Source organism: Podarcis tiliguerta, assembly GCF_965153285.1.
Source record: "Podarcis tiliguerta genome assembly, chromosome: 6".
NCBI classification, from domain to species: domain Eukaryota; kingdom Metazoa; phylum Chordata; class Lepidosauria; order Squamata; family Lacertidae; genus Podarcis; species Podarcis tiliguerta.
Window position 1 is genome coordinate 39177799 of NC_139539.1, and position 27618 is coordinate 39205416.

Here is a 27618-nt window from a genome sequence, read left to right on the forward strand (position 1 = left end):
GGCATTGCTCAGGAAGTCTAAGAAACCAAAAAACCAGCACAGATTTGAAATCAGTGGTTAAAATCAGTGCAGTTTTGACAGATTCAGTCCCCAATATTGATTCAAAATGACAACCAGTTGTTTCCAAACACCGATAAAAACCTGCTCCTTGATCTCAGAAGCCAACATGCAAAATTTAATTATGATATCTTAGGAAATGTCCAAATGCATAGCAAACAAATAACTTTCCAAAAGATACAGTAGATTTAAGATTTGCTGGCTGTAGGAATGGGGAAATGTCATTCTTAATCCATATGTGGCCACTCAACCATTTCAATCTGCGTAGCTGGGATTCTTATGGGTGTCACATAATACCTGGTTTACTGCTGTAAGAAATCAATATTTAAATATGGCACCACCTACACTTTGGAACTCCAGCCTATTGACATCAGGCAAGCACCTTTGTTGTGCTTTTTCACTACCATTTTTCTTTAGCCAAGTTTATCCAGACACATAGCTGTTGATGTGTTTTAATCTCTTTTTAGTCGACTGTTAACTACCCTTTAAATTACTTTAAATTTACTTACCTTTTAAATTTTTTGCTGTTTTTATTGAGAATTTTTAATATTTCTTGTAATCAACTTAGAGATTTTATTACATTCAAGAGGTATATAAATTTTGTTAAATAACAAAAGAAAAATATGTGGAAGAGCAATGCTCTGTATCCTTAGCTGAATTTTCAGATTGCTGGATTTCAAACATGTGGTTAGCAGCAACAATGTCTGGGTGGTATCTGGGGAATGTCTGGAACTCTCCTGTTTGGCTGCTTTAATGCCCCTGGTATTTGCTTCATTTGCCTTGGAATGTTCAATACTATATTTACTAGAAAACAATTTCCTTCAGTACTCAATTTACTAGGGCAACGCATAATATGAGGAACTGACTTGCAGCTGATGACCTGGTTTTGCTTCGGGAATTAAGCACTGGCTTCGCTGTACCAACCAAACAAGCAAACAATCCTTGAATCAGGTTCTTGCAGGGATGTGTCTGGCAGAGGTCACTATTAAAGCCAAGGTTACTTTGCCTCAAGCCTCTTTCTGTTTTCCAATCAATAGCATTTATTTCTGAATTTCATGTTCCTATGAGCTCCCTTCCTTTTAATTGCAGCACTTAACTAGAAGATCTGAGATCAGACATGTTATCAGAATACTATCAGGGGGTGTCCTCCAGTGCTGCCTGGGAATTTGTAGAAACAATGAAATATTGTGATTCTTAAATGGATTGTGTAATTTGTGAGTTTGAATCCATCACACAAAAAATTGAGAGAAGTCACAACAAAGTCATGTTTGGGTCTGCCATCTTTATTCAAAATGGTGCATGGTGTCCAAACATCAACAGAGACTTCTGCCCCCACTTCGGGAACCCTTCTGCCAAGTTTGGCGAATATGTCTCGAGAGGCGACTGAACCTATAGAGAAGTGACAGACGGACAAACAAACCCCTTTGCAAAACATACAGTAGATAAAGTGATTTGATTGACAGACAGTTAAGATAGCAATAGGGGGGAATAAATACATGATTTGTTTTAGAGATTAATAAATAATTTTGTTTTAGAACACACCACAAGGTGGCAGCTTACCTTCAAAAATCAAGGCTGCAGCAGGGATAGCCCTAGCTCACAAAAGCCTGAGAAAGTGCCGGGGATAAAAAAAGAGGCATCTGGGTGGGGCCCTTCACATACAATGAGATATTTGGGTAAAATCATGACTAGGAACAATACCACCAATCAGCAATGTGGATCAGCTACTCTTACACAGTAAAAAGATGGCCAAATAAGATAGATCTCCTTCCTTCTTTAGCATTGCACCAAGAGATACAATACATGATATACCAGAAGTATGCCAAAGCTTTGGTATAGCCAATGTTAACCTTATGAACAGGTAGAAAGTTGAACACTTCAGGAGCATGCGCCAAAATTTTATTCAGACATTTTACAATCAAGTAGGAAATAAGCACTATTTTGGGCTCAGACTGAACCCTTCAAAAAAAAAATATTAAATTTTAAATGATATGTTATTCTCATGTGCCCATTCAAGGCTCAGCATCAACATCCATTTTCAGTGAAGGGCCAGGGTTAGCTCAGCAGTAGAGTACTTGGTCTGCATGCAAAAGGTCCCTGGTTCAACCACCCCATATCAAAAACCACCTGGAGGTGGCACAATGGGTCAGTGTGTCTGGCTGTTAACCAGAATGCTGGTGGTTTGAGCCCATCCTGGGACAGTTGTGGGCAGGATTCCTGCATTGCAGGGTGTTGGACTAGATGACCCTACAGGAGGGATTGGGAAGATTTCCACCAGAAACCCAGCACAGCTGCTGCCAGTCAATCTGGACAATACAGAGCTAAAAGGTAAAGGTAAAGGGACCCCTGACCATTAGGTCCAGTCGTGACCGACTCTGGGGTTGCAGCGCTCATCTCACTTTATTGGCTGAGGGAGCCGACGTACAGCTTCTGGGTCATGTGGCCAGCATGACTAAGCCGCTTCTGGTGAACCAGAGCAGCGCACGGAAACGCCATTTACCTTCCCGCTGGAGTGGTACCTATTTATCTACTTGCACTTTGATATGCTTTCGAACTGCTAGGTTGGCAGGAGCAGGGACCGAGCAACAGGAGCTCACCCCGTCGCGGGGATTCGAACCACCGACCTTCTGATCGGCAAGTCCTAGGCTCTGTGGTTTAACCCACAGCGCCACCCGCGTCCCACTACTGAGCTAGATGGGCCAATAATCTGACTTGATATAAGACAGAGAATGACTTCTGGAGTGTGCTAATCAATCAAGAAACGATGCCACTTGTGCAAGAGTCTTTCCCCTAACATTGGGTGGCCACAGCAAACTTCCACATAGTTATGATTATGGTCGAGGCTTCCATTGTCAAGGTTCAAACTTCTCTTTTGAGAATTGATTATTGAGCACAGCCAATCCTCCTAATCAGCTCTGTACCGCTTTCTCCCGCAATATCTTGATTGCTTCCACACCATCACTGCAAATATAGTACAGGAGGCAGAACCTGAGCATTACAAGCAGGAGAAAACAGGCAAACAGGAATGACAGTGATCCCAATACATCATACATACATCACAGAAGGGGCGGTCTACAACAGAATCCTATCTGGCAGGAAACCTGTTGATGGGTTTACCTGGCTGTTAATGGGTTTACCTAGTGAGCCTGGTCATTCTTTTGTGATGATAAATACTTAATTCCTGAGTCCAGGTCACAGGCTCATCCTATTCATATATTAAATGTGCCTTTAAGGCAGGATTTGTGAGCACAGAGACAATGGGGAGGTTTTTCCCATTTCCTCCTTCCTTGCAGAGAAACATTTGAGGTCAATTTGGGAGAGACAAAATGGTTTCAGGACTTTTTTTCTGTACTGTTTCAGACATGTGGTTTATATATTTATGTATGTGTTTGCTTTGTTGGACCTTGCCAACAAAGGTCCGTATAGTTAAAGCCATAGTTTTCCCTGTAGTGATGTATGGAAGTGAGAGCTGGACCATAAAGAAGGCTGATCGCCGAAGAATTGATGCTTTTGAATTATGGTGCTGAAGGAGACTCTTGAGAGTCCCATGGACTGCAAGAAGATCAAACGCATCCATTCCTAAGGAAATTAGCCCTGAGTGCTCACTGGAAGAAAAGATTGTGAAGCTGAGGCTCCAATACTTTGGCCACCTCATGAGAAGAGAAGACTCCCTGGAAAAGACCCTGATGTTGGGAAACATTGAGGGCACAAGGAGAAGGGGACGACAGAGGACGAGATGGTTGGACAGTGTTCTCGAAGCTACAAACATGAGTCTGACCAAACTGCGGGAGGCAGTGGATGACAGGAGTGCCTGGCGTGCTCTGGTCCATGGGGTCACGAAGAGTCGGACACAACTAAACGACTAAACAACAACAACGTGTGTTTGCTTGGTACATTTATTTTATACCTTAGACCTTATAATTCTCATAACAATAGAAACAGTTATGATGGAGAATGCAACATTTTTCGGTCAGCCAGAGGCCGTCGGTATATATACTGCCTCTGAAGTTTGGGCAAGGGATGAGGAACCTGTGGCTCCAGGCAGCATGGCCAGTGGTCAAGGATGATCTAGAGCAGGGGTCAGCAATCTTTTTCAGCAGGGGGCCGGTCCACTGTCCCTCAGACCTTGTGGGGGCTGGACTATATTTTGGAAAAAATAATGAACAAATTCCTTTGCTTCACAAATAACCCAGAGATGCATTTTAAATAAAAGCACACATTCTACTCATGTAAAAACACGCCGATTCCCAGACCGTTCATGGCCCAGATTTAGAAGGCGATTGGGCCAGATCTGGCCCCTGGGCCTTAGTTTGCCTACCCATGATCTAGAGAGCCACAGGTTTCCCACTACTGACTTAAGAGGTCCCATTCTTACCGCGTATGGCCTCACTGTTCTAATAACGTTAAATGCGTTATCACATTAAGAGTGATGCATTAAAATTGTGATTGAGCTGCTCTCATGGGAAACACAAATTTGCTACAGAAATAATGCCTTGACCAACCAGCAGTCTAGTCCGGCTGTCCTGTTTAATAAATCACACCTAGGGACACCTGAATACATTGGGCTGATAGCACATGTGAGTTGAGAAAACCCTTTGAGTTGCTCTGGGAGAGGGAATCATTCATCCTCCTCTCAGCACTGGCAGCATGAACCCCGGTACTGTGACTTCCTGTGAAAGCAGGGACAGAGCAAAGAACTTGTTGCAACCAGCTGCGTTTCAACCCTGCAGAAAACAGCTTGATTGAACATCAAAAGCCTTTCCCTCCTCCCCACACCAAAACTTGCTGTAAATAATTAACTCCCTGGAACAGAAACCAAAAGGGACTTTTGGAGCCGTAATTACAAAAATATGATGCGGTTTCCCCCAGTTGAAAAGCAAAAGGGGACAAAAAATAAAAAGGACATAAATCCCCAGCTAAATTAGGAATCATTCCCTTTGCTTAGCTCCCTCCAGCTGGGGGGGGGGGTGTTGGAGGAATCCTCACTCCCCTCCACCCCAAGCTCCCTTGGCAACAGCCTGAAGATGAAACCTTTTGTAATCAGGGCATTGCAGGAGGTGGTCATGCTCAGCCACATCCTGTTAGCAACTAGACAGGTGTGTTTAATCTAAAATGGATGAGGGTTGAGGAGAAAGCATGGAAAGCATTAGAAGCTTCAGTGTTCATTAGTAACTGACATTCCTTGGCAAATCAAAGGTTAAGGCCAATGGGAGGAAGAAGCAAAGGCTCCCCGAGGACCAAGGAATGGGAAGAAAGCTCTGCGTCCTCATTTTTTTAAGATGGTGCACATGTGCAAGTCTCTGGAGTACCCAGATACCTAAACATTGACAAGAAGGGCCTGTCCAGATGGTAGCCTTCCTTGTGGCTGGTTTTGTGTTGTAGAATGAAATTGGAAAAGTGTGTGTGTGTTGGGGCAACTGTCCCAGAAAAACCAGGACATCCTGATTTTTCCCATGAGAGCTCAGCAGCCATTTTGGGTGCCATGATCTTGCCCTGAAAAGGTGCTTTTGGGGCGCCATCTTGTGTGGCACTCATCTTGGGGCACTGTGTCCAAATTTCTGGAGCTGCAATCTCACACAGGTCATGTGACTCATGCAGGAATGTGGCGCTGGAATATGGCGTCCCTGTTTTCTCCCGAGTCGTGTTGGAGGTTATGCAAGGGGTCTGTGCCACCATAGAGGAAATGACTAGTTCCCACTACCAGTTAAAAGGTGACATATGAGGTTTTCTTTTATTGTATTAATCATATTTATTCGCCATCCTTCACCCTAAGGTCCCTGGGCAGGTTACAGCACTGAAACACAATATTAAAAACAATTTAGAACTCACAATTTAGATGGCTCACAGGTAACCCATCAGAAGGCAGATTAACACAAAGCCCTTCACAGACATTTGATTTATGTTTATTAAACTGGTATATCACATCCCACTAGAAAGTCCCAAACTAAAACATGAGCAAGTAAAAATAAAATAAAATAAGAAGACAATACTCAAAACCCTTTTGTCCTGGAAGCAACCCCAGAGGTGATTCATCTAGACAAGTATAGACTCACACCTGGAGGGATAGATGTGGTTAAATAGTTTTGAAATGTAGCCACAGAAACATTTTACATTTTAAATTATAATATCAAATTGAAGCTCTATCAGTAATATAGCAATAATAATAATAATGTAATAAGTAATAAATTTTGACATTGCACAAACTGTAAACGTGCCACTATCACCACAAACAGGAAGTGATGTCAAAAATTGTTCTGTCTCTTATCAATTATTGTTGAGATCAGTCTAAACATCTGGATGGCATCAGGTTGGGGAAAGCTAGTTTAGACCCATCACAATCTTACAATGCAAAGAGCATGTAACTCTTTGCTCACCTCTGTCTTTTTAGAAGTATGTATTATTAAATATTTGATTAACTCTAAATAATAATAAAAGAATCCTTCTCTTCCTCCTAAAGTTACTTTTCTTTCCAAGTACTTCTCAAGCCCTCTGGTCTTCCTCTATTTTACAGCAGAGAAAAATGTGCTTTTAACTCATGTTACAGTCTGTGTTTTGAAAATTCCCCAGCCATAAAATATTTGACAGCTCTTCAGGGCTTATCACAGTTCAACAGCTAAGACACACTGGGGGTGAGGGGGGAGAGTGAGTTGTAAAGCAAAATCCTGAGCCTTTTTATTATTATTAAAGGACACACAGGAGCAAAATATCTTCCTTATTTCAGCAGAACCCAGAATTCCCTTCCACGTCAGCTTTGTCCTATTCAATAGTGAAAGGAATCATTTCAAATATTCAGAGCATTTTTGAGACAAGGAAATCCTAGTCAACAAGGAATGCTCCTGTTCAGGGCTGTAGTCAGCCTCGATGTCTTTGCTTCTTAGAGTGGGGAAAATTTTAGGAGAGGAAAAGGGAGAAAGGGATACTGCTTTCTTGACTGTGCTTTACAGCACTATAGCGCTTTAGACTGGGGACTGGCTGCTGACCCCAAACTTGAGCATTTTAGAACTATAAAGCAGGAAGGAAGCTGGTTCTCAAGAGTGAGAAAGGAAAACAGTGCCTTATTTATTTTTCTTCCTCCCCAAATTTCCCTGTACAGTGGTACCTCGGGTTACATATGCTTCAGGTTACAGACTCCGCTAACCCAGAAATAGTACCTCAGGTTAAGAACTTTGCTTCAGGATGAGAACAGAAATCGTGCTCCGGCGGCAGCAGGAGGCCCCATTAGCTAAAGTGGTGCTTCAGGTTAAGAACAGTTTCAGGTTAAGAACGGACCTCCAGAATGCATTAAGTACTTAACCCGAGGTACCACTGTATAATGCAAGGAGGGAATTTTTTAAACCATACAGCATGGATCCCCAACCATAGATATAAATGATAAACTCACACAACTTCTGGTCTCTTAGGTGGAAGTTAAGTGTTTCCTGATAGAAAACCATGCAAAATCCAGATTTTAATAAAATCTGTGAGTGCACTCCCTGCTCCAACAAAAGATAGCAAGAAAGACAGGTGGTTTCTGTCTTTGACATTCAATATGAACCTGGAAATTCCATTTCCAAACAATTAGGTGAGTTAAGATTTCCTATCTCTATACACTTAATATCAACAGTCTAAATGATCATGCATTTTCCTCAGGCCATTCTGGCATTTCAAATATTTTCTCTCTTAATTAACTCATGAGTATACTTCTGAATACCAAGGGAGCTTTCCCCTGCATATGTAGAAACATACTAACTCACTTGGGGGTAGGGGCACTTTGCACTGACTCATCCATGTTTGCTATTGGACATTATGATTCCAATGAATATGTAAGACGTATTCTCCTTGTAAGAAATGGGCTTTCCTTGCCTAGGAGTAAAGTACAGTGACACACAGGATAGTACAGGAGGGCATGGAGACAGAGTAGTGGGGGTCATTGTGGTTGGGGGACCAGAATAGGAGCGCTAATATGAGTAGGTGGAAGGTAGGTCATCAAATCCTTCCTCCCTGGACATTCAAATCTTCATTAAATGTTCTCAGATTTCAACCAACAATGATTAGGGCTTAAATGTTTATGTTTTTAAATATGTTGCAGTCCTTTCTGAAGCAAGCGATTAACAAGCAACAACAACAACAACAACAACAATAATAATAATAATAATAATAATATCTTCAGTGTGAAATTCAGCTTTCCTTTTTACCCTCTGGCAAAGTCAGCTCCATCTTGGATTCTCAGAACACACAGGGATGCTTTTTCGGTGTCCTCCCACCTGGGAATAATTTATGATTGACAGCTCCTGCATGGCTGGGTGAACCCATGAATGACCCATCTCCCATAGGACTGGAATGGGTAGGAGCAATCGCACAAGCCTCTCCAAAGAAATTGGCACCCTGCTGGAAAGACCTACATCAACAGGCTCTGCCAAGTAGTTGAATCATGTAAGCATTATCCAAGCCTTTGTAGGAGCTTCTCAGAGATAAGCAACTCTCAGTCAGCAAGCCACATGAACCATTTGTTGACACAGGAGATCAAAGAAGCCTGATATGCTAAGCCATCCCTGAAGGATTGCCTTCAGGAGTGGGATTTTGTTAATGCATTTGATTTATTTGATAAATTTTTCTCTTACCCTGTCGGGGCTGTTTTAGGTGGTTCCCCATTTGGTTGCAGGTCATGTCTAGCCCTGCTGAGCTTCAAACACTGAAGCACATCAGTTGTCTTCAATTTCCCTGTATTTCCCCACTGCCACCCTGCTCCAGAATCTTGCTGATTCCGCCTCCCCAACCCATCTGTTTTTCCTTTATGTGGATCATGCTGACAGTATCTCCCTGCGGGCTTCTGTTAACAAACACCTAGCTGAGTTTCCCCACAAAACAATGCCAGTCATTTTCCTCTTATGGATGGCTGCCTTCCATGCCACATGGGGATTCACCCTCCAGTTTCTCAGAATGCTTAAAGCAGGACTGAAGCAGGAAGCAGATTGCAGCTGTGCGAGGCAGAGCAGACATTGGCTTAGCATGGTTGCAAGTCCCATCCCATATGAATGTATGGGATGTGAATCATCAGAATGAACTCAGTGGAAATAATAGCAGCAGATTCATAGCCAGTTGTTGGGGCCTCGCTGAAGATGCAGTCGTAAAAGAAAGCAAGATGCCCATGGGTTGTATCTTTAGATATTTTTAAACTGCATTGCCAGCTCAGAGGAGAGAAGCATATGGACAATTCTTTGGTTAGTTATCTTCCATACAGTTACATCATACAACATGGAGGCTGCTTTTCCCCCTACATCTTTACAGAAGTGGTTGTCAATTTGTGATTGACAGCTCCTGCATGGCTGGGTGAACCCATGAATGACCCATCTCCCATAGGACTGGAATGGGTAGGAGCAATTGCACAAGCCTCTCCAAAGAAATTGGCACCCTGCTGGAAAGACCTACATCAACCACTACCTCTTGATCTATGGTCAAGATGTAAATACATTGCGCAAAGGTAAGATCCAAAAATGAGGTCCATGAGTGCTGTGACCAGAGGTCTTGCTTGTAGCTCCAATTAGTAGCCCTTCTGTTTCAGCAAAGCAGAGCTAATCCCTGGGTTGAGATCCCCACTCAGACACTTACTGTCTCTTGGCATATCCTATCTGCAGCGCAAACTATGAAATTGCCTCCTACAAGGGTAGCGAATGCCATCAACTTGGATGGCTTAAAAAGAGAATTATACACATTCGTGTAGCGCAAAGTGATCAATGGGTATGTTCTACCTTCACTGTTGAAGGCAGGAAGGCTCTGACTGCCAGTCGCTGGGAATCATTGCTGGGGAGAGTGTTGTTGAGCTCAGCTGCTGCTTCCTGGCTTCCCATAGGCATCTGGTTGGACACTATGAGAACATTGGACTGGAGGGGCCATTGGTTTGACCCAGCAGCCCCTCTTATGCTCTCATGTGCCTCACAGGATTGGGGTGGAGATAAAATGGGAAACTGGAAACCCTCATATCCCACCTTGAGCACCTCTAAGGTGGGTTGTGAATGTAACAGTAAATAAACAAACATATTTCACACAGAACAGACATTACACAGGTTTGTCTGTAGGCCAGCACTTCCACCATACCCAAACATTTATTTTTCCAAAACTATTGCTAATGACAACAGATATATTTGTTTCCCCTCAGCACGGATTTAACAGTTCCAACACATTTACTCCTCTAATACTGTACAATACTGTACCAAAAAGAAAGAAGAGATGTACCTCCAATATTGTACATAGTAGTATATATACAAAGTACAATTTTACAGTTTGCTTGGGTTTTTTTTCTTTTTCTTTTTACTTTGAAAGGAAAATATATACACCATATATATAGATTGGTGTAGAAGATAAACAAACAAATGGAAAATTGCTTTTAAAACAAGAACATTTCATTCCAAACCCATTAAAACAACAGTTGTTAATTTAAAAACAACAACAACCCATATAATCTAATGCACTGAATGGACCCAAACCTGACTTTGCAGGATTAGATTTTAAAACATAAAAATTGAAGACTGTTAGACTGTGCAACTGAACTGTGTTACATACAGTAGAATAAAGACATCACTGCCATTCCTTTTCAAATATATATATGCGTTAGCATTTTGGCTACATGGATAACTGTCTTTTACGTCACCTGTTCATATTTTAAGTATATTGCTCTAGCAATTTGGCACCCACAGAGCCCAATCCAGGAAGCTCTGTTTAGGCAGATTATAGCCTTCAACTTCCAGAGAGAGAGAGAAATCTTGCTAGTGCCACTATAACTTGAAGCTTTATTTCCATCATATGGACCATCTCACTCGTAAAGAAGGAAACACAGCCTAAAAGATATTGGTTCAAAGGTGATTCTAAGATTGCATTTTTTTAATAAAAAAAACTTGGAAATATTTGTATTGGAAGCTCACACATTGTTTATTATTTTATTTTAAAGAAGCAATAATCCAGACCCTTAAATAGACTCCCTCATGCTTGCCAGATCAGCTATGATGGAAATTTCTATTACATTTTGCTTCTTTTGCATTTATAAGCATTCAAACAGGAAAAGTTGTTGAAACCTTCGAAAAGCAGCTACTGCACGTGCATATTTGGTTGTGCGCTATGCAGCAGAGAGGCAAGATTGACTTTTCCAAAGCATTGTGCGGTCCAAGCTTCATTCATAATTATCTGAGGGGGGAAAACATTTCTAGAAGCTATTCATAAAGCTATAAGCAAGGCAGAAATCTCCCCAGGAATACAACTTTTTAGGACCCATCTTTCCTAGTCATGTCTGAGACAATTTAGCACCACATTTACAGCCAAACCATTTGCATGACACACACGTACGTGTTGCTCTTTTGAGAAATTGCATCCTAAAAGACACTCAAGCCAGAGATTTTCTGGGTAAACATGTCTCATATATGACTTTGCAGGCTTATAAGCAAAGAGAAACTTGGTTCTCAGTTTCCTCCCTGTGTCTTAGGTACGTATTTCATTATAGTTTTGTAGCTACCCTACTGAAAGCTTGCTGTATTTTAAAGCACAGTATACACTAGACCCTAGAAAAGTCAGTGAAAGGAAAGATTAGTCCTGAAAGGTGTTCAGCCCTTTGGACTGTGACCCAGAAAACAGCTAAAATTTGTTATCAAAGAGAACGGCTACATTCATGAGGCTCTAGTGTTTTCCATGCAACAGGGCCAGATACCAGAATCGGGAGATACCAGCACCTTGGGAGCGAAGTCCAAACCAGTGAAGGATATGATCAGACAAACTCTTTCCCTTTTCTCTTGAAACAATACAGAAGCAGACCAGATGAAGGCATAGGAGGCAGACATGTTAGAGGAAATGAGAGACCCTGGACTCCTTAGCAAACTCTGAAGGGAGAATGATACTGGGGGGGTTCAGCTGTGGAGGGTCTCTCTTCTCCCTGGTATGCTCCCCCTGTTTCAGATCATTAATAGGGGGAGCAATTTGGAGAAGATGGGCAACTAATGTCACCTGCAGCCCAAAATCAGGGTCAGAAAGACAGTTGAGATGCAATTGTGCTGGTCTTAAATAACAGTGCTCTGTTCAAGTGAAAAGTTACAGAGAGTTACAGATACAGACGTTATGCACTGTTATGCAGAGACATAAATCTTTGGAGGCCTGAACCTTGTGGGCAGCAATGGCGGCTTCAGGGAAATTCTGACTTTCACCCAGCCAGGGGGCCCAACCTTCGTGGAGGCTCATCAAAAGAAAGCAAAATGCCATAGGCCATGGCTGTAGGAAGAGCAAAAGCCCCTGCTTTGTTTCACATCTGGCATTTCTACTTTCTATTGGGGTGGGGCAGGAAGTTACCTGAACAGAATATTATTCAAACAATTGTACACTAGTAAGAGAATGAGGGTTTGGGGGATTCCCGCCCCCCTCAATAAGTATGTAAAGGATAGATTTGTTCATGATCACAGTGTTATTTAATATCCAGTGCTTCACCATTCAGTCAGTAGAGATATAAGGGAAACGCGATGTTTTAGCATTGGGGTGTGTGTGTGTGTGAAGGTGTGATATTTCAGTGTATTAGCATGTGTATCTGAGCCTAGAGGTTGAAAGGGGCATTTAGATAACCACCATCTGAAAGAAAGTGAGATGCTCAACAGTAAGCGAAACACATTATTCTATGGTCAGCTGGAAGAAATAAGAATTTAGTTGCCAAGTTACAGGTACAGAAACTCCAGATTGTCAGCTAAAATGCTTTTATTCCCCTCTATAATGTCTATGTATTACCTCCATCTATTTGTTAAATGCTGGTCTTGCATAAGACACTAAATTACATCGACTTTTGGCTTTGTATCTCACGCTGGTAGGTGAAGCTGCATTTTATGGGCATATCTAAACCACAGATGAACAGAACAATCCTCTGCAGGGTCATTTGGCAATAAGTCCCACTGTATTCAGTGCGGATTTCCGGGAAACTGAATGGGACTACAGCATTAAAATCAGGTTTTGGTGGTGTTGGGTTTTTTAAAAAGTCATGCCCTCTTTCCAGTGAACCTGAGTATCTGTATGTTGTGTATGGGCATGTTTGTAATGTAGATATGCCCTAAATCAGAATTTGCCAACCTGGTACAATCCAGATGTTTTGGTCTGCAACTCCATGGGCTGGCTGGGGCAGATGGGAGTTGTAGTTCAAAGCATTTGGAGGACAGTAATTCATGTACCAGAGATATGTGGGAAGCGCCCTTTCCATTAGTGCAAGGGCATGAAAATCTATGCAAGAGAAACTGATCCAAATTGCCTAACTTAGAGATTTTAAACTAAGCAATTTAAGCAATTTTTAAATATAAAAAAAATAATGAACATTCCTTGGAGCTTGCCTGTGGAAAGTTGTTTTCACATATACATGTTCAATATAGATCATGGTGCATGTTTTAAAATTCCGGTTGGATAGCATATGATATGGTGTACATCCTTTGACATTTCTACTTCCTTTTTAGTAGGTCCTCCCTAGTGCTGAGTTCAGCCAAAAATGAAAAAAAGAGCAAGTTATATACAGAAAGGTCATAAAAATATCAAGCCATTAATCATTATTTTTTTGCCAGTTTGCACCCATATACCAAAACACTTTGAAGACTTGAAATCTCATTTTGTTCCAACGTGCCTTGGGTGGCCGGCATGCCCTTCACTGGTACAAGGCATGGTATAAAACCTAGACAAAATAAGGCATTGCTAGCATGTGCTCAATAGCTTTCCTAGGAATAAATTCTGCCTCCATCCCTGCACCCCACCTTGGGTAGCGACATAACACTAGGCCTGCTAATGCCTTGTGCTAAAGGGAGCCCCATGTGCCTTCAATGACAGTAGTTAAAGTGTGCTGCAAGAAAGGGAAAGGTTGCACCTAACTAAACTGTCGTGTTGCTGCTATAGGCACAGAAGCCCTGCTCTGGCCAAGAAGCTGGCAACCCTAACATGAACTTACAAAACTAAAAAAAAACAGTAGTTTTGCCTGAGTGAAACACTATTCTCTTAAAAAAAGCAGAAGAAGCAGCAGCAATAATAAAGAATTAAGATTCCTGGATTAGAAGTCTGTCCCATCCTGAGAATGAATGATCAGGTTGCAGCGCTCAGGTCTTTCACTTGAGCTGGCCAAGGTCCAAGATGCAGAGGTAATGTGCACACACATACCAGGGAGTGAGGTGGGTGGGTGGGTGGGTGATGTCTGTGTATTTAAAAGGCAACAGCTAGTAAAATGTTAAGGAACAGAACTGCCCCTCCATTAAAAAAATGCAAAAAACATTTTACATGGTTTTGTTTCTACGACCATTTGTGAGATTGTCAAGTCTTTCTAGACATAATTTAAAAAAAACAACACAATTTCCCCCTAACTTGTAGGGAGCTTAAAAGAAAATGTCTGACTAACACCCTTAGATTAATCTGAAGACTACTGCAATTTTGTTTACATAAGATTAAGTATTTTGCTTCTATTAAAATATCAAATACCAACGATTTCATTCATAAAACCACAAGAAAACAGACTGCAGTTCAGACCTAGCGAATGAAAGAAAACGCATTTCAGTTCCTTATCTTGCCCTCAGCTGAGGATCAAAGAAGGGTGATGGAATCCATATTAATTCATTGTTCCTTTGGTTGGTGGTGACAGAGGCAGCAGAGAAATTCCCAGTTGCTTATGAAGTCTGCATTTCTTCTTTTTTAAAATGGTTGCCCTCTTGAAAAATATATTCCCATTCAATGCAAACATGAGTCCATACAGTCTGTTGGAATCCAGAACAATTGCAGTCCATCACTGTAAATGCCAGATGTAAAGATGATTCATTTTACTGTCTGTACTTATAGACATGGTGACCTGGCACAGAAATATGCTGAATACTGGACTATGTCCACGTCCCACAACAGCTTTTAATTTATTTGCCCTATGCTGCCATATCAGAAGCTCATAGGAGACTGAGCCACAAGCTGAGGAGGGGGTGGGACGTGGGGCAGAGAAGAGAGAGACAGAGACAAGCAGGGTCAAGCTGCTAACTAGGATTACCAGATCTTGAGTCTATGATTGTTCAGAACTGGAGTGGTTGGCCTGAAACTATCTCATTTTGCAAAGACGATTAAAGATGTACACACTTGGAAATGCCAGAAGAGAGACAGAGAAAGACTGATCAGTAGTAGCTGGTTTTCAAAATTTAACCTACGTTTTCAGTTTTGTCTCCTGGGTGCCCATGAAAGTGCAGAGAGGCTGTTCTAGAGACACTGTTTGAAAATCTCATTTCAAAAGCATTCGCGCTGCTTTTAGATCTGGAAGCACCAAGCAAAGATATAAGTAGGGGATGTTTAACCATGCAAGCTCTAATGCTCTTTATTTCCCCTGCAATATCAGTTTAACTTTAAATGAACACATGCATATGTGCATGTAATGTGCCTCATTTAAACCAAGGCTAAGCTTGTGCACTTTTCATGATTTCTTTTCTAAACACAGGACAGAAAACGTATGTCTGAGAACATGTACCCCTGAAAAAAAATGATGCAGGCTGTAATGGAAACTGACCTGACCTTGTGTGGCACCATTATGCACTGTAATAGTGCACAAAAATACGCCCCAGGCATACCCAGCCATCTAAACCAGTGAGATCAAAAACATCCATGGGTGAACAATATTGTATTGTATCCCTGTAGTGGTTGAAGCACAGAAGTCTTTTCTGCTAACCTCTAAAAGATGACCCTGATGGTTTCCCTTAGTGACCAGACACTCAAACAAGGCATTGACTGTTTACCACTCAGTTCTGTCTTTTCCTCACTGATTTCACAGCAACCTGATACAAGACTTTCTATGTCTCGGGCTACACAGAGCTGTGATGTCCTAGCATCACAGGTGATGGGAGGTGCAAAATGAGACTTAATTAGTTGGGGCTTTCCTGTCGGGAGAATCCCTGGCGATGGTAACTTCCAAACTAATCTTCAGCAGAAGTTCAATACTAATTAAATAGAAATTTCTAACATCTCCTTAACAGGGTCCCGTCATCTGAAACAAAACAAAAAATTGCTATATTCACAGTAGGCTTTCAAGTTCAGACAGTACAGGACTTGTCAGTAGACTGTTGAGATGCTGAGGCAACCACAGGGCTTGTGGTGTTTGTTTTGGGGAAAACCGCAGGCTTTGGCCTGGTTGCTGGAGGTTTGACCGGGGCGGCCATTTTGACGGACTTTGCTGGCCTGAAGGCGCAGGGAATGTCGCTTGCCGTGCTGGCACTCCGCTGGAAAGCTGGTTCAGAGTCTTTGAGGATCTGAGTATGCAATGGGCTGGAAGGCTCCGAGGTGGGGGCCACAACAGGGGAGGTTTTCAACGGCTCCAGGGTGTCCAGGACAACATCTGGCGCGTGCTTCACGCTGCTTTGCCTTTCCAGCTCCCGCAGCTCGTTCAGAGCAGAGTTCATAGTAGCTTCAATATCCTGCAAAAGAGAGACGTTGGAAGCAATTAAAGGAGCTAGAAAACAGCTCGGCTAATTCTCTGTGGTGTCTCAAAAATATTAAGCAAAAGCAGACAGTGGCAGATGCTGCTCCTGTCGTAAGAGGAATGATATGGCATGGAAAATCTCTTCCTAGTGGCGTGACCAGTCCCACTATCACCCTTCCCTGCAAGGTAATATGGACAGGGTGGGAAACTATGTGGCCAGAGGACCAGCCTGTTGCTAACTGTATGAGGCCAGGCATCCAACCAACTAAAAAATTATTGTATTTAGAGTTGAAGACTTTAGCTAGATTATACATGTTTTCATAAAGCTGCATGGGTGGACTGGAGCTATATCCTCCTTCCTTTCCGATCATCAATTGCCTTCTCTTTCAAACCTTAAGAACTAGAGCTCAGCAAACCAAGAGGCCTCTATGATCTTATTCTGAGCTTGGTGCCTTTTATCATTGGTAGGGATGTTGGCTTTATGTGTGGTACTCAAGACAAATTGCTGCGGAATTTCAGTCCAGAGTGCATTCCAGGTAATAACACTTTTCTTTAAACCTTTTCCCTGGTCGGATGGCTGGTAGGAAATGACTGAAACACTGGTAGATAATAGCTTGGAAAGCAAGGAGATGGATAAGAGGAACAAGAATGATGCCTGAGAAAACAGACTCCTCAAAAAGAGTAGAAACCCATTTTGCTGCTAACTATGTGGCAAATGAGCAATATGCAACTCTAAATCTGAAACGTGACACATATCAGCATTTCCTCACTGAAGCCACTTGCTATTCTAAAGTGTTTTTAAAAGATATATGAAAAATGTTGCTTATATGACACTTCATTCTTGCTTCTTATGAAAGATGCAGGAAATAATGCAAAGGTCACAATTAGGAACAAGCATCAAGCCTTCTTTTTTTTCTTTAAGATCTTAGCTGGATCATGACCTAAGTTTGCTTAGAAGTTCAGCTGTAGATGTGGCCTTGACTGGTGCAATATGATTCTTGGAGAGCTCAAATGATTTAGCGTTTCCATGACTCACATCTTGGCTACAACATTTTCGTTTCCTCATAGGCATTTTAAGGCACACAGGGAGGTAAATCAGTCAAGGAGGAGGACGAACCAAAGACGGTAACCAGATTCCTCCCATCACAGTCTGAAAAGATCTTAAAGCAAAACACAGATTTCAGAGATACTGGTGTCAAATGCAAGAGGTGTAGCTCACACTGTTTGAAATGACACCTGAGAGTACATGAAAGGGGAGCTCTAATTTAATGCAGCCCATTTTTCTTTTATTGAGTGTATTTCCCTATGGAAACAATAAATTACATAAGGGCAAAAAGAGGAGGGTGGATAAAAGCAGAATTTAACTGAAAGGCAAGAGAGGCTGCTATATGTCATTCAAAGCACTGCAAAAAGATATAATCCACATGCAGCCTTCTCATATAAACAAAAGGAGGAAATGCACCATAAGGGGAAAGGACAGCTTTTCAGAAGAGGACCACAATATGTATTATAGATAAGGCAGAAACTGTAGAAGCTAGATCCTGTTCCCAGGGCTGGTTAGTATAGCCAAGATCCAGCCCTCTATTTACAATCCAATCTGTGGTGTCCAAGAATCTGAAATGCCTTATGAAAAGTTCAGCATCAACTCCAGCATGAATCATATGCTATTGAAACAGGTGAGATAAGAATGCATGATGGGCACAGGATTGCAGCCCAAATGGTAAATGACTTGGTGGTTGGTTCTGCTCATATTGAGTGCCTTAAAACAAATAACTGGACAGGAAAAGAAATCTGTCTCATGCCCCACACCCCAACAGGTGGCACGGAACAACAGATAAAGACAATGTGTGTCTGCTTATTTCCAAGACCAGATTTCTGGATGCTGTGATAATGTGCTTCAAGGAATTATCTATTAGTATTCGAAGGGACTTTATTCTCTGATGTTTTAATACAGTTTCTTTCTCTCCCTTTAGAATTAAGTGGTTATATAGTTCTCCACCCTTTAAAGTAAGTGGTGTGTGTGTGTGTGTGTGTGTGTGTGTGTCTATATCTTTATACACCTGCCCTAAGGCAGAATAAACGAAGAAATAAAAGTCATTGCACACGACCAGGAGGTATAAAAGCCAAACATTCAAACAACAGCAGCATCTGATAGCCTAGTGAGTTCCTTCACCCTGTTTCAGCCTAACTTCTTTTCTTGGAATGCCTAACTTTGTAATATGAGATTGAAGTGCGTGTGAGCTTTTGACAGATTCATCACATAGTGAAAAGCAGAAGACCTGGCCAAGCATGTAAGTGCAGTACACCTACAGTTGGAGAGGAAACCAAGAACCAAAACCTTCTCTGAGCACATAGCATAGCACTGACAGACTTAGATGGATTGCCATTTCTGAAGAGTGGCAGAATACTTCAAGTCTCGAGCAGCTTTAAACAAATGATTTCTAATATATTCTGCAACTGCAGACACATGATGAGATGATTTTTTTTTGTAGTGAACCAGTTTTGCACTGAAGAGAAACTCCCGCTCGGTTTTTAGAAGGTGAAAACACATTATGTGGCTATGGAGTAGTTAATTGAGAAAAAAAATTATGCAAGGCTTCCTTAGTGGTCAAAAGGAACACATTTTTGTGGGCTTGTGTTCCACTCTGGACCAATGTCGCACTATCAAGCTTCTGTGAAAACAGTGCTCATTTCAAAAATTAGAGGAGGAGGGGAATCACACGATGGCTTTACGCTAACATGGTCTAAAAGTCTCAGCGCCCACATCCAGCCACAGCTGTGTACACACCAGTGAAACCATCCCCTATCCCTGCCAACAGAAACAACGAGATCTGCTTTGTTTGAAGGTAGCTCCTTATCACTGACTGAAACTGAGAAGCAAGAGAAAAGCTACTACGAAAATTCCATGGAAACAGGATAGATTGTTGTGTTCTTTTCATGATCCCTTAACCTCTAAGTGCAATTAAACAAACTCACAGATCTGGGGTGTGGGTTCAAAACAGAGGCACCAAAAACTCAGTTTTTCAAAAATCCTGGGCTTTGAGATTCTAACACAGATTGCTGAAAGCATAGAATATTAACACTGCATATAGCTCTGTTTTCACGAAAACCTTTGCCAACATTTATCCCAAATGATTTAGGGGAAACAGAGTTAGATGATGAAGATGATGACAATAAGTGGAAAGAGCATACAGTGAAGAAATAAAATGTGATTTTTAATTCAGATAAAAAACAGGACTGGGAAGAGTGGTGTTATGATGGTGTTATGGCCCCCATTCCCTGACTGTTAGTTTCAGCAAGGTCCAACATTATCAACTGTAGAAACAGAACAGTAGGAAAAAGGATATAATGTGTTAAAGCAGGTATGTTTCCATGCACTTTTCACCAAGGTGTATCCCTTGGGTGGCAAGAAATTTGAGTGTATTATACAAGATGATAAAACTCAATGGAATAGGTATACACCATATAAAAATGCAGGAGTTCTAGACAGTCTGTGGTCCCTTTCACATTTGTATCTCAAAGTCCTGGGTGAGCAGAAAAAGACAAAGTTAAATGGCTTCCTGCTTACCTTAGAGGACTTCTGTTTCTCAAAGCACAGGAATCTAGCCAGATCCCTCTGTTCTACATTGCCTATGAAAACTGCTCATGTTTTCTAAAACCATAATCATGGAAGTTGTAGTCCAAAACATCTGGAGGACACCAGATTGGGGAAGACTGTCTAAAACTAACAGGAAACATACTCTGCCATTAGTATTTTGCTATGGGTTAAACTAAAAGCACTAAATTCCCATGGCTTTATCCATTTCTACGTTTTAGCAATTTTCTCATGGACATGTGAAGAGCAGAAACAATCCGTCTTCTCTCAAAGTTTAAGTGAGTCACATGTGATCAAAATTTGGTCATGTAGCCAAGGTTCTCAATCAAATGCATCTTAACTGTGATGCTTTGATGCAGGTAATTTCTAACCCTTATGAATCTTTGGAAATTGGTCTCAAGTTGATTAAACATAGGCGCTGTTCCATGCTTTTTTGATTGACTAGGCATGCAGCAATCACAAACCGAGCTGATGTTTTAGAACTGAACAGAAATTTAAATGTTCGAATTTTAAAAATTCAGAGGTTACCTCAGAATTCAAAACTTGACTTGTTTTGATCACCTCTAAGGGGACGCTTCCTGATCTGAAGCAAATACTGAAGCAAAATATAAAATATTGATATCAAATAACATTTGTTGCTAAATATACAACATTCACAGAACAGCTGGAACATATTTGAGTATTAGATGAATGTTTTAGTGAATAGTCAACATCAAAATTCACAAAGGAGATTTTTTTTTTAACAGAATGGGTAACATGGGGTGGAGATACTGGTTTACCACTGTATGCAAGTTAAGCCCCATCTTACCTCAACCTGTCCTAGCTTCTTATTACCTGTGCAATGACTTCAGGGTCCATGGGCCGGTGGTTATTAAAGCTCTTTGACCTTCCAGTGGTCACATTTTTCCGGATGTGGGGGCTATCTATCCTGTTCTTCAGAGAGGCATGCCGGCTGAGCGAATTGAGGCTCCCATGGCCACTGATGGAAGATGCATCTGGTACCTCTTTCGGGAGACTTTGGCTCATAATGGGTTGTGAGGAGGGACGTGAACTGGCCACAGCTCCTGGTGGGACTGGTTCTCCCAGGGAGCTGGGCAGCCCGTGGCTGTCACTTTGACGGAAAGCTCTTCGTATGCTGCCAGACTCTGGTCTCTTTCTTTGCCTGTCACCATAAAAGAAGCAGGAGGTGGGGTGGGTGGGGATTAAGTGTTATAGAAGTTGTATTTCAACACAGGAATCCCAGAAAGGCAATGAAAGGATACTGAAATCGCAAAATAAACATTCTGAACTAAATCACCTTTTCCACTCTGCTTATAATAAAAAGCCACCATGAAGGTTAGCACGTCAGAACAGAAACAGGAAGGACCCAGGTTCTACCCTCCACACAGCCGCAAACCTCACTGGGTGATTTGAGGCCGGCCAGCTTCCCTCAGCCCACTTTATAGGGTTATTACAGGGGGAAAGCAGGGCAAGAATCAGGCACACTGCTTTGGGTTACTTGAAGGGAAGGTGGGCTAGAAATGTAAAATATAAATGATTGATTGAAACAAACGGTTTCAACATTATTGGCAGCCAAATGGGAAGTGTTTCAGCACTGCGAAATGTTGGCCTACTGACCTGGATGTCAGAGCTGCAACTAGTAGTATACCCCCGGTGCGACAAAACATTACATAAAACAATACAAATAAGCTAAACTAGTTCAACAGCTCAAAACTAAACAAAAGAAAAAAACAATGCTCAACACATACATTAAAGAGTGGTAATACAAAACCGATATTAACTCTTACTTATTGATATTTGCAAGATAAATGTCTGCAACATGGCTCCCACTTGGGCAGTTGGAACCAGCTCTGGCAGTCACCTTTTCTTCCGGTGGCTCTGAATTTACTTCTATTTCAGATTTTGGGCTTGATCTTTCTGATACTCCATCCTCACTAGAGAAGAAAAGAGCCACAACCACAAAACCTATGTTACACCTTCAAGATAAGCCACAGTAGAAGTCGCAGTAGATGGAACAATTTTATCATCAGTTTTTTTTTAATGCTCTCAAATTACAACATCTCATTTTAATGCTTTACTTAAAAGGCTGGGTGGTGTACTTGGATTCTGAGAGCAGCCATAATGCAGCTTGTAAAACTAAGATGCTATTTTTTTTGGGGGGGGGGGGGTTGTTGTTGTTGATTATTTTCATATAATCACATGAAGCAGCCGAGCATGTGTATAGGGCAGCAGTGAGGAATAGTTGGAAGACCTGGGCATGCCTAGCCTCAGAAAGGTTAAGGGAGCAGGGGCAGACTTTGGTAATATGAGTGAAGACAAAATCCCCCAATCCCTTTTGGTAGAGTTGTTTTTCTATAAACTTTTTGACTTTTAATATTATGTTGCACCCCCTTGGCTTAGTGCCCTGTGCGGAGGAACCACCCACACTGCCCTAAATCTGGCGCTGAAAGGAGGCATGATAGGCACCTTGTATTATCTGAAGGGCTGCTATGCAGCAGATGAAGCTGACCTATCCTCTATTACTCCTGAGGGCAGAATTAGAATGCATGGGTGGAAATGATAGGGAAGCAGATTCCGGCGACACTTCCTAACAGCTAGAGCTGTCTGATGGGAAGTGGTGTGCCCTCCTTCCTTGGAGGTATTTAAACAGAGGGTGGATGCTAATCTGCCAGGAATGTTATGTTTGCAAGATCCTGTATTAAAGCATGGGGGTTGGACTAGATCAGCGCTTTGCAAACTTTTGATGTCGGTGACACACTTTTTAGACACGCAAAATTTCATGACACAGTAATTCAGTTTGACCAGCAAACCGGGGGTTAAACTAACCCTTTTCCAGTCCCAGGAGCAGCACGGGGAGTGTTCACACTCCGCACTGCTACCGACACACTAACATGTTGCGACAAAGAGTTTGGAAAGCTCTGGGACAGATCCTTCCCAACTCTTCATTCCTAATACTTTAAGGTGCAAAGAGACATTTCAAGACATCTTCTTCCCCAGAAGCAATATTAAATCTGAACCCTGTTTATCCAAGTACCATGCCCCAATGGTCTTAAGAGGTAACATACGTGTCCTGGACAACGATGTACTGATGGGGGATCAGGCCATCAATTCCGTTGTGACGGCCCTCCCACCAGTCGTCAGAGGCCCGGTGATAAAGCAGGAGGGAAGCCCCCTTTTTAAAAGAGAGCTCACGTGCTGTTCGGCCGCTGTAGTCAAATTTGGCTATTGCTTCAATAGGTTCACATTCTGCAGGAAAAAGAAACAACATTTCAATGAATTTGCATATCAGTGTTTAAACCATTCACCTTAAAAAGAAAAATAAAAGTGAGGAATTCAAATATCTATATTTGTTGTCAGCTGAGATACTGGAGGTCAAATGCACCTGGCAAATGAGGCCAGGCCATTTAGAAGCACGTTATACACCCTCCAAAGCGTTAGAGGTCTACTGCTACCAGTGAAATGTTCACAGATGCTTACCTCTACAGTGAACTCAACATAACTGTCCTGGCAGCTGGGGACAGGTGGGCCGGTCCACAGGACTTCCAGACACAGAGTATTTTCTGTACTATGCAAAGAATTGCTCAGCTGGGAGTGGTCAGGTCAGAAAATGGTAGAGCCTGTGGAGACCTTAATGGCTTCTTAGGATCTGGATCATGCTGGGCCTGAAAGCTGCAGTAGAACAACTTGCCAACTGCTGCACGAGGGGAAGTTAAATGAGGCACAAGGGGTTCACAATCCACATGAAGCTAAGGTATGTACAGGCCCTTGGTCTGGCTTGTCGTCAGGGTGGCATGAGATTGTGAGATGCTTTAGTTGAGATTCCTGTTTGGACTAGATGGCCCTTGGCGTCCCTTCCAACTCTACAATTCTATGGTTCTATGCTTATTGACAAGGTAAAGGCTCTAAGGGTTTCTTCACCTAGGTGTGCACGTAAGAGTACACACACACACACCCCCCTCTTCAGTGGATACCTAAATATATGCAGTCTAAATAACTGTTGTGAAGAAGATGCTTGGAAACTGTATTGTAATAGGTACACCAGGGACCCAAGAATGCCTGCAGCTCTCTGTAGAGTATACAGTTAGTGGCAAAAACAGGTTTGTTTCTGCACAGTGGAATGGCCTGCTGGACATACTGCTCCATAGGGTGGAAGTTATTCCAAATTATTACGTTCCCAAGCAATGACTCCCAATAGGGATCATGAACAGAGTCTTCCTGCACTGAAGTTACCCCCCCCCTTGTAATCCAGTCCATGGCTCTCGTCTACAATCTAATTCTTTGGGAGGAATTCAACATCATGCTGTGGGTTGTTCCATTTGCACAAGCATTTTGGCTTCCCAGATGAAGTGATCCCACCTCTCCTAAACTCCCTGAACCAATGTCAGGGGAAATAGCGGGTACCCAGGGGGCGGGGAGGAAAGCCCTGTTGCATATGCAGAAGTCCATGTGGAAGGCATCTGCTGACAGGACTCATTAGTTGAATCCCATCCACTGTATTCTAGCTCTGCCTCTCTTTCGTGACTGGTTATCCCACTTCTTTCCACCTTACCACCTTTGATGACCTCTACAATTGACCTCTCAGTCTTGAGCCTTGCTCTTTCCTCCCTTCCTAGTCTTGGCAAATTTTGCTTGGCTCAGATGAACATACTCATTCAAAAACACATTTTTTTATTATTACTGAATTCACTCTCCATTTGGATAGCCTTTCTCCTTGGCTGATTTTCATTATGTAATAAGTCACCACCTAAAAGCCCAACAGCATGAATCAGGCAGCAACTTAAGTTAATCCTCAGAAAAGTTGCATGTTCGAAGAGGAAGCCCTTCTTTGGGCAAAGACAATTGTGATCTGGGTAGGCTCTCTCAGGAAGTACAGGGCGAACATGTCTGAGACAAAGAGACTTCAGCACCGCTGCCTGACCCATCAGCCTTTGGAGCCCCTTGAACCAAGAAACTGAGCTTAACCCCCGAGGCTGCAAAGTACAGAGACTGGCTGAAGGCCAAGCAAGCACATCTGTAAGACTGAAAATCCAGTAATGGATTTTCCAGAAAGAAAAAGAGTTATCTGAACTATGCATTGCAAAGTAGTTTGTAGACAGAGAGCTCGGGTAATCAGCTCACACTAGTTAACAAGGTTTTACCTCGGTAACAAATCATTGTTGTTTTTAGCTGGGTTGGAGTGTTTTTTTTCAATGAATACTCCTTGAATTGTGTGCTTCCCTGTTTTCCTCTCGCTTGTTTAGTTTCTGGCACCTTATTTTTTTTTTTTTTTTAAAATGGGCCTCCATTGTGCATTTTATTACCAGCTAGGGAATTGTATATTTCAAATAGCAATTGTTTATTATACCAAAATCAGCAGGCCACTTAACTTCCAATATTCCCTTTTGGAATTTAGCCTTTAGCCTGGCGAAGGATAATGACCTCTAATGTCCAGCAGGCCTGCACTACAGCTGGGGGATAAAGATCAAAAATAGCTACTGGTCTTCCTCTTTGAACCTGTTGTTGTTGTTGTTTTGTTGTTTAGTCGTTCAGTCGTGTCCGACTCTTCATGACCCCATGGACCAGAGAACGTCAGGCACTCCTGTCTTCCACTGCCTCCTGCAGTTTGGTCAAACTAATGTTATTAGCTTTGAGAACACTGTCCAACCGTCTCATCCTCTGTCATCCCCTTCTCCTTGTGCCCTCAATCTTTCCCAACATCAGGGTCTTTTCCAGGGAGTCTTCTCTTCTCAGGAGGTGGCCAAAGTATTGGAACCTCAGCTTCACGATCTGTCCAAAAATAGCTAGTGATCCTCATCTCAACTTTGAACCTAGGCGTGGCCTATTAGTCTTTGTCCATTAATTATCACTCAGTGGACCAGGAAAGGCTCCAACATTATTCCAATTCACACTTGACATAGCAAGAGACAATGGAATTGGGGGGGGGGGGCATCTAATCCAATTCTCAGTCTTAAGGCACGACTGTTAAACCTATTAACATAAACTTCATGATTACCTGATGATTACAGCTAGCATGGCTTACAGATTATAGTTAAGATGCTTTAACACACAGTTAAGAGGGTTTAATATCATAGGCAGGAAAACAGGAGCAAAAAAGAGCCCAATGCCAGAGGCCAACACAGCCTAATTACTAAAACTGTGCACTTGGATTTCCAGATAGTTCAAGTAAGCAAGTCATGGAGATGTTAACAAGAGAAATTCAGAGACCACAGCTCTTCTCCTGTAGTACATCTCCATCTTGCTACCTTGACAACAGCTCACTGAAATCTTTGCGATCAGTCAAGTATTAAAACTGGCATACCAGATTTGTGGCTCTAGCTAAGAAACATGAGGAAATATCTTAAACCCACCTTGCCTTGTTGGTAAATTCTGTTTTGTCCATAAGCCTATATACACAGGGATGACACCCACATGCCAAAACGGCTTTCCCATCTCATGCCAAGCTTGAAAGTAAATGGGCAGCCAGCTTTGAAACAGCTGTCAAACAACTGCTTACCATCATCGCTGGTATGGTGTTCAGTGACCATATCCTGAGCTGCATCTTCTGTGGAGGCTGTCTCTCCATGGGGGCTTTCACTGCAAGAAGAAAGACAGAGAGGGCTACGTTGACGGGGCATGTTTTCCTGTTTTTTCAAAAAAGAAAACAACTGGCTGGTAAATGGTATGTGGGACCATAGGTATCCCAGTGACACTTGAACTTTTGGGTGGAAGAGCAATGTTTGATGGAGACATGCAAAGCATGTAGTTTGGCTACATGTAGTAGAAACCTTTTGAGGCTTGGGTGGCAATAGTAACTTCTCTCCTTAAGCTTAACTCTGCAGGGGGTGGGGGACAAAAGCTCCTACACCACACGGACTTGTCATAGATGGGGCTTTTGGAATAGGTCAGAAGATGGGAGGCACATGTCCTGGTCCAATATCCCAAAGAATATGTGGTGGTCCATCTACTCCAGCACAGGTCAACATGTGAAGTTGCCTTATGCTGAATGTGACTCTTGGTCCACCTAGCCAAATATACCGTATTTTCTGCTCTATAAGACTCACTTTTTCCCTCCTAAAAAGTAAGGGGAAATGTGTGTGCGTCTTATGGAGCGAATGCAGGCTGCGCAGCTATCCCAGAAGCCAGAACAGCAAGAGGGGTTGCTGCTTTCACTGCGCAGCGATCCCTCTTGCTGTTCTGGCTTCTGAGATTCAGAATTCCCCCCCCCCTTGTTTTCCTCCTCCAAAAACTAGGTGCGTCTTGTGGTCTGGTGCGTCTTATAGAGCGAAAAATACGGTAGTTGACTCGGATTTGCAGCAGCTTTCCAGGGTCTCTGCTACCTAATCCATTTAATTGAATATGCTGATGATTAAACTTGGAATTGTCTGCGTGTGCTGTACTACGGAGCTATGGGCCCTCCTAACAGTTTAGCTGGTGCCAAGAAATGCTTGAAAAGCATGGGGCATGAGTTGTGTTGTGTGAGAGCTGGGAACAAAGGCTTGAAGGTCTATCAGCAGGTGCCACAAGAGGTGAGGTTCACATTGCTAAGCTCTGAATGGGACCTGTCTAAGATGCCAACTGT

General features: G+C 42.4%; 1 protein-coding gene across 7 annotated transcripts in view; it reads right to left on the bottom strand.

Annotated features, from left to right (window-relative positions):
* Positions 1-10101: 10101 nt before the first annotated feature.
* The window catches only part of SRGAP2 (SLIT-ROBO Rho GTPase activating protein 2), a 191042-nt gene continuing 173525 nt past the window's right edge, over positions 10102-27618 (bottom strand). For 6 of the 7 annotated variants that reach the window (XM_083444263.1, XM_083444265.1, XM_083444264.1 and 3 more), the window contains 5 exons: positions 26554-26633; positions 23126-23306; positions 21848-21994; positions 20895-21222; positions 10102-16460 (listed from right to left, as the gene is read on the bottom strand). In XM_083444263.1, the coding sequence (XP_083300389.1) occupies positions 16080-16460; positions 20895-21222; positions 21848-21994; positions 23126-23306; positions 26554-26633 (1117 nt within the window). In that variant the 3' untranslated portion in view covers positions 10102-16079. Of the gene's footprint in view, positions 16461-20588; positions 20656-20894; positions 21223-21847; positions 21995-23125; positions 23307-26553; positions 26634-27618 lie in introns of all 7 variants that reach the window. The other variant, XM_083444266.1, reaches the window with a different exon arrangement.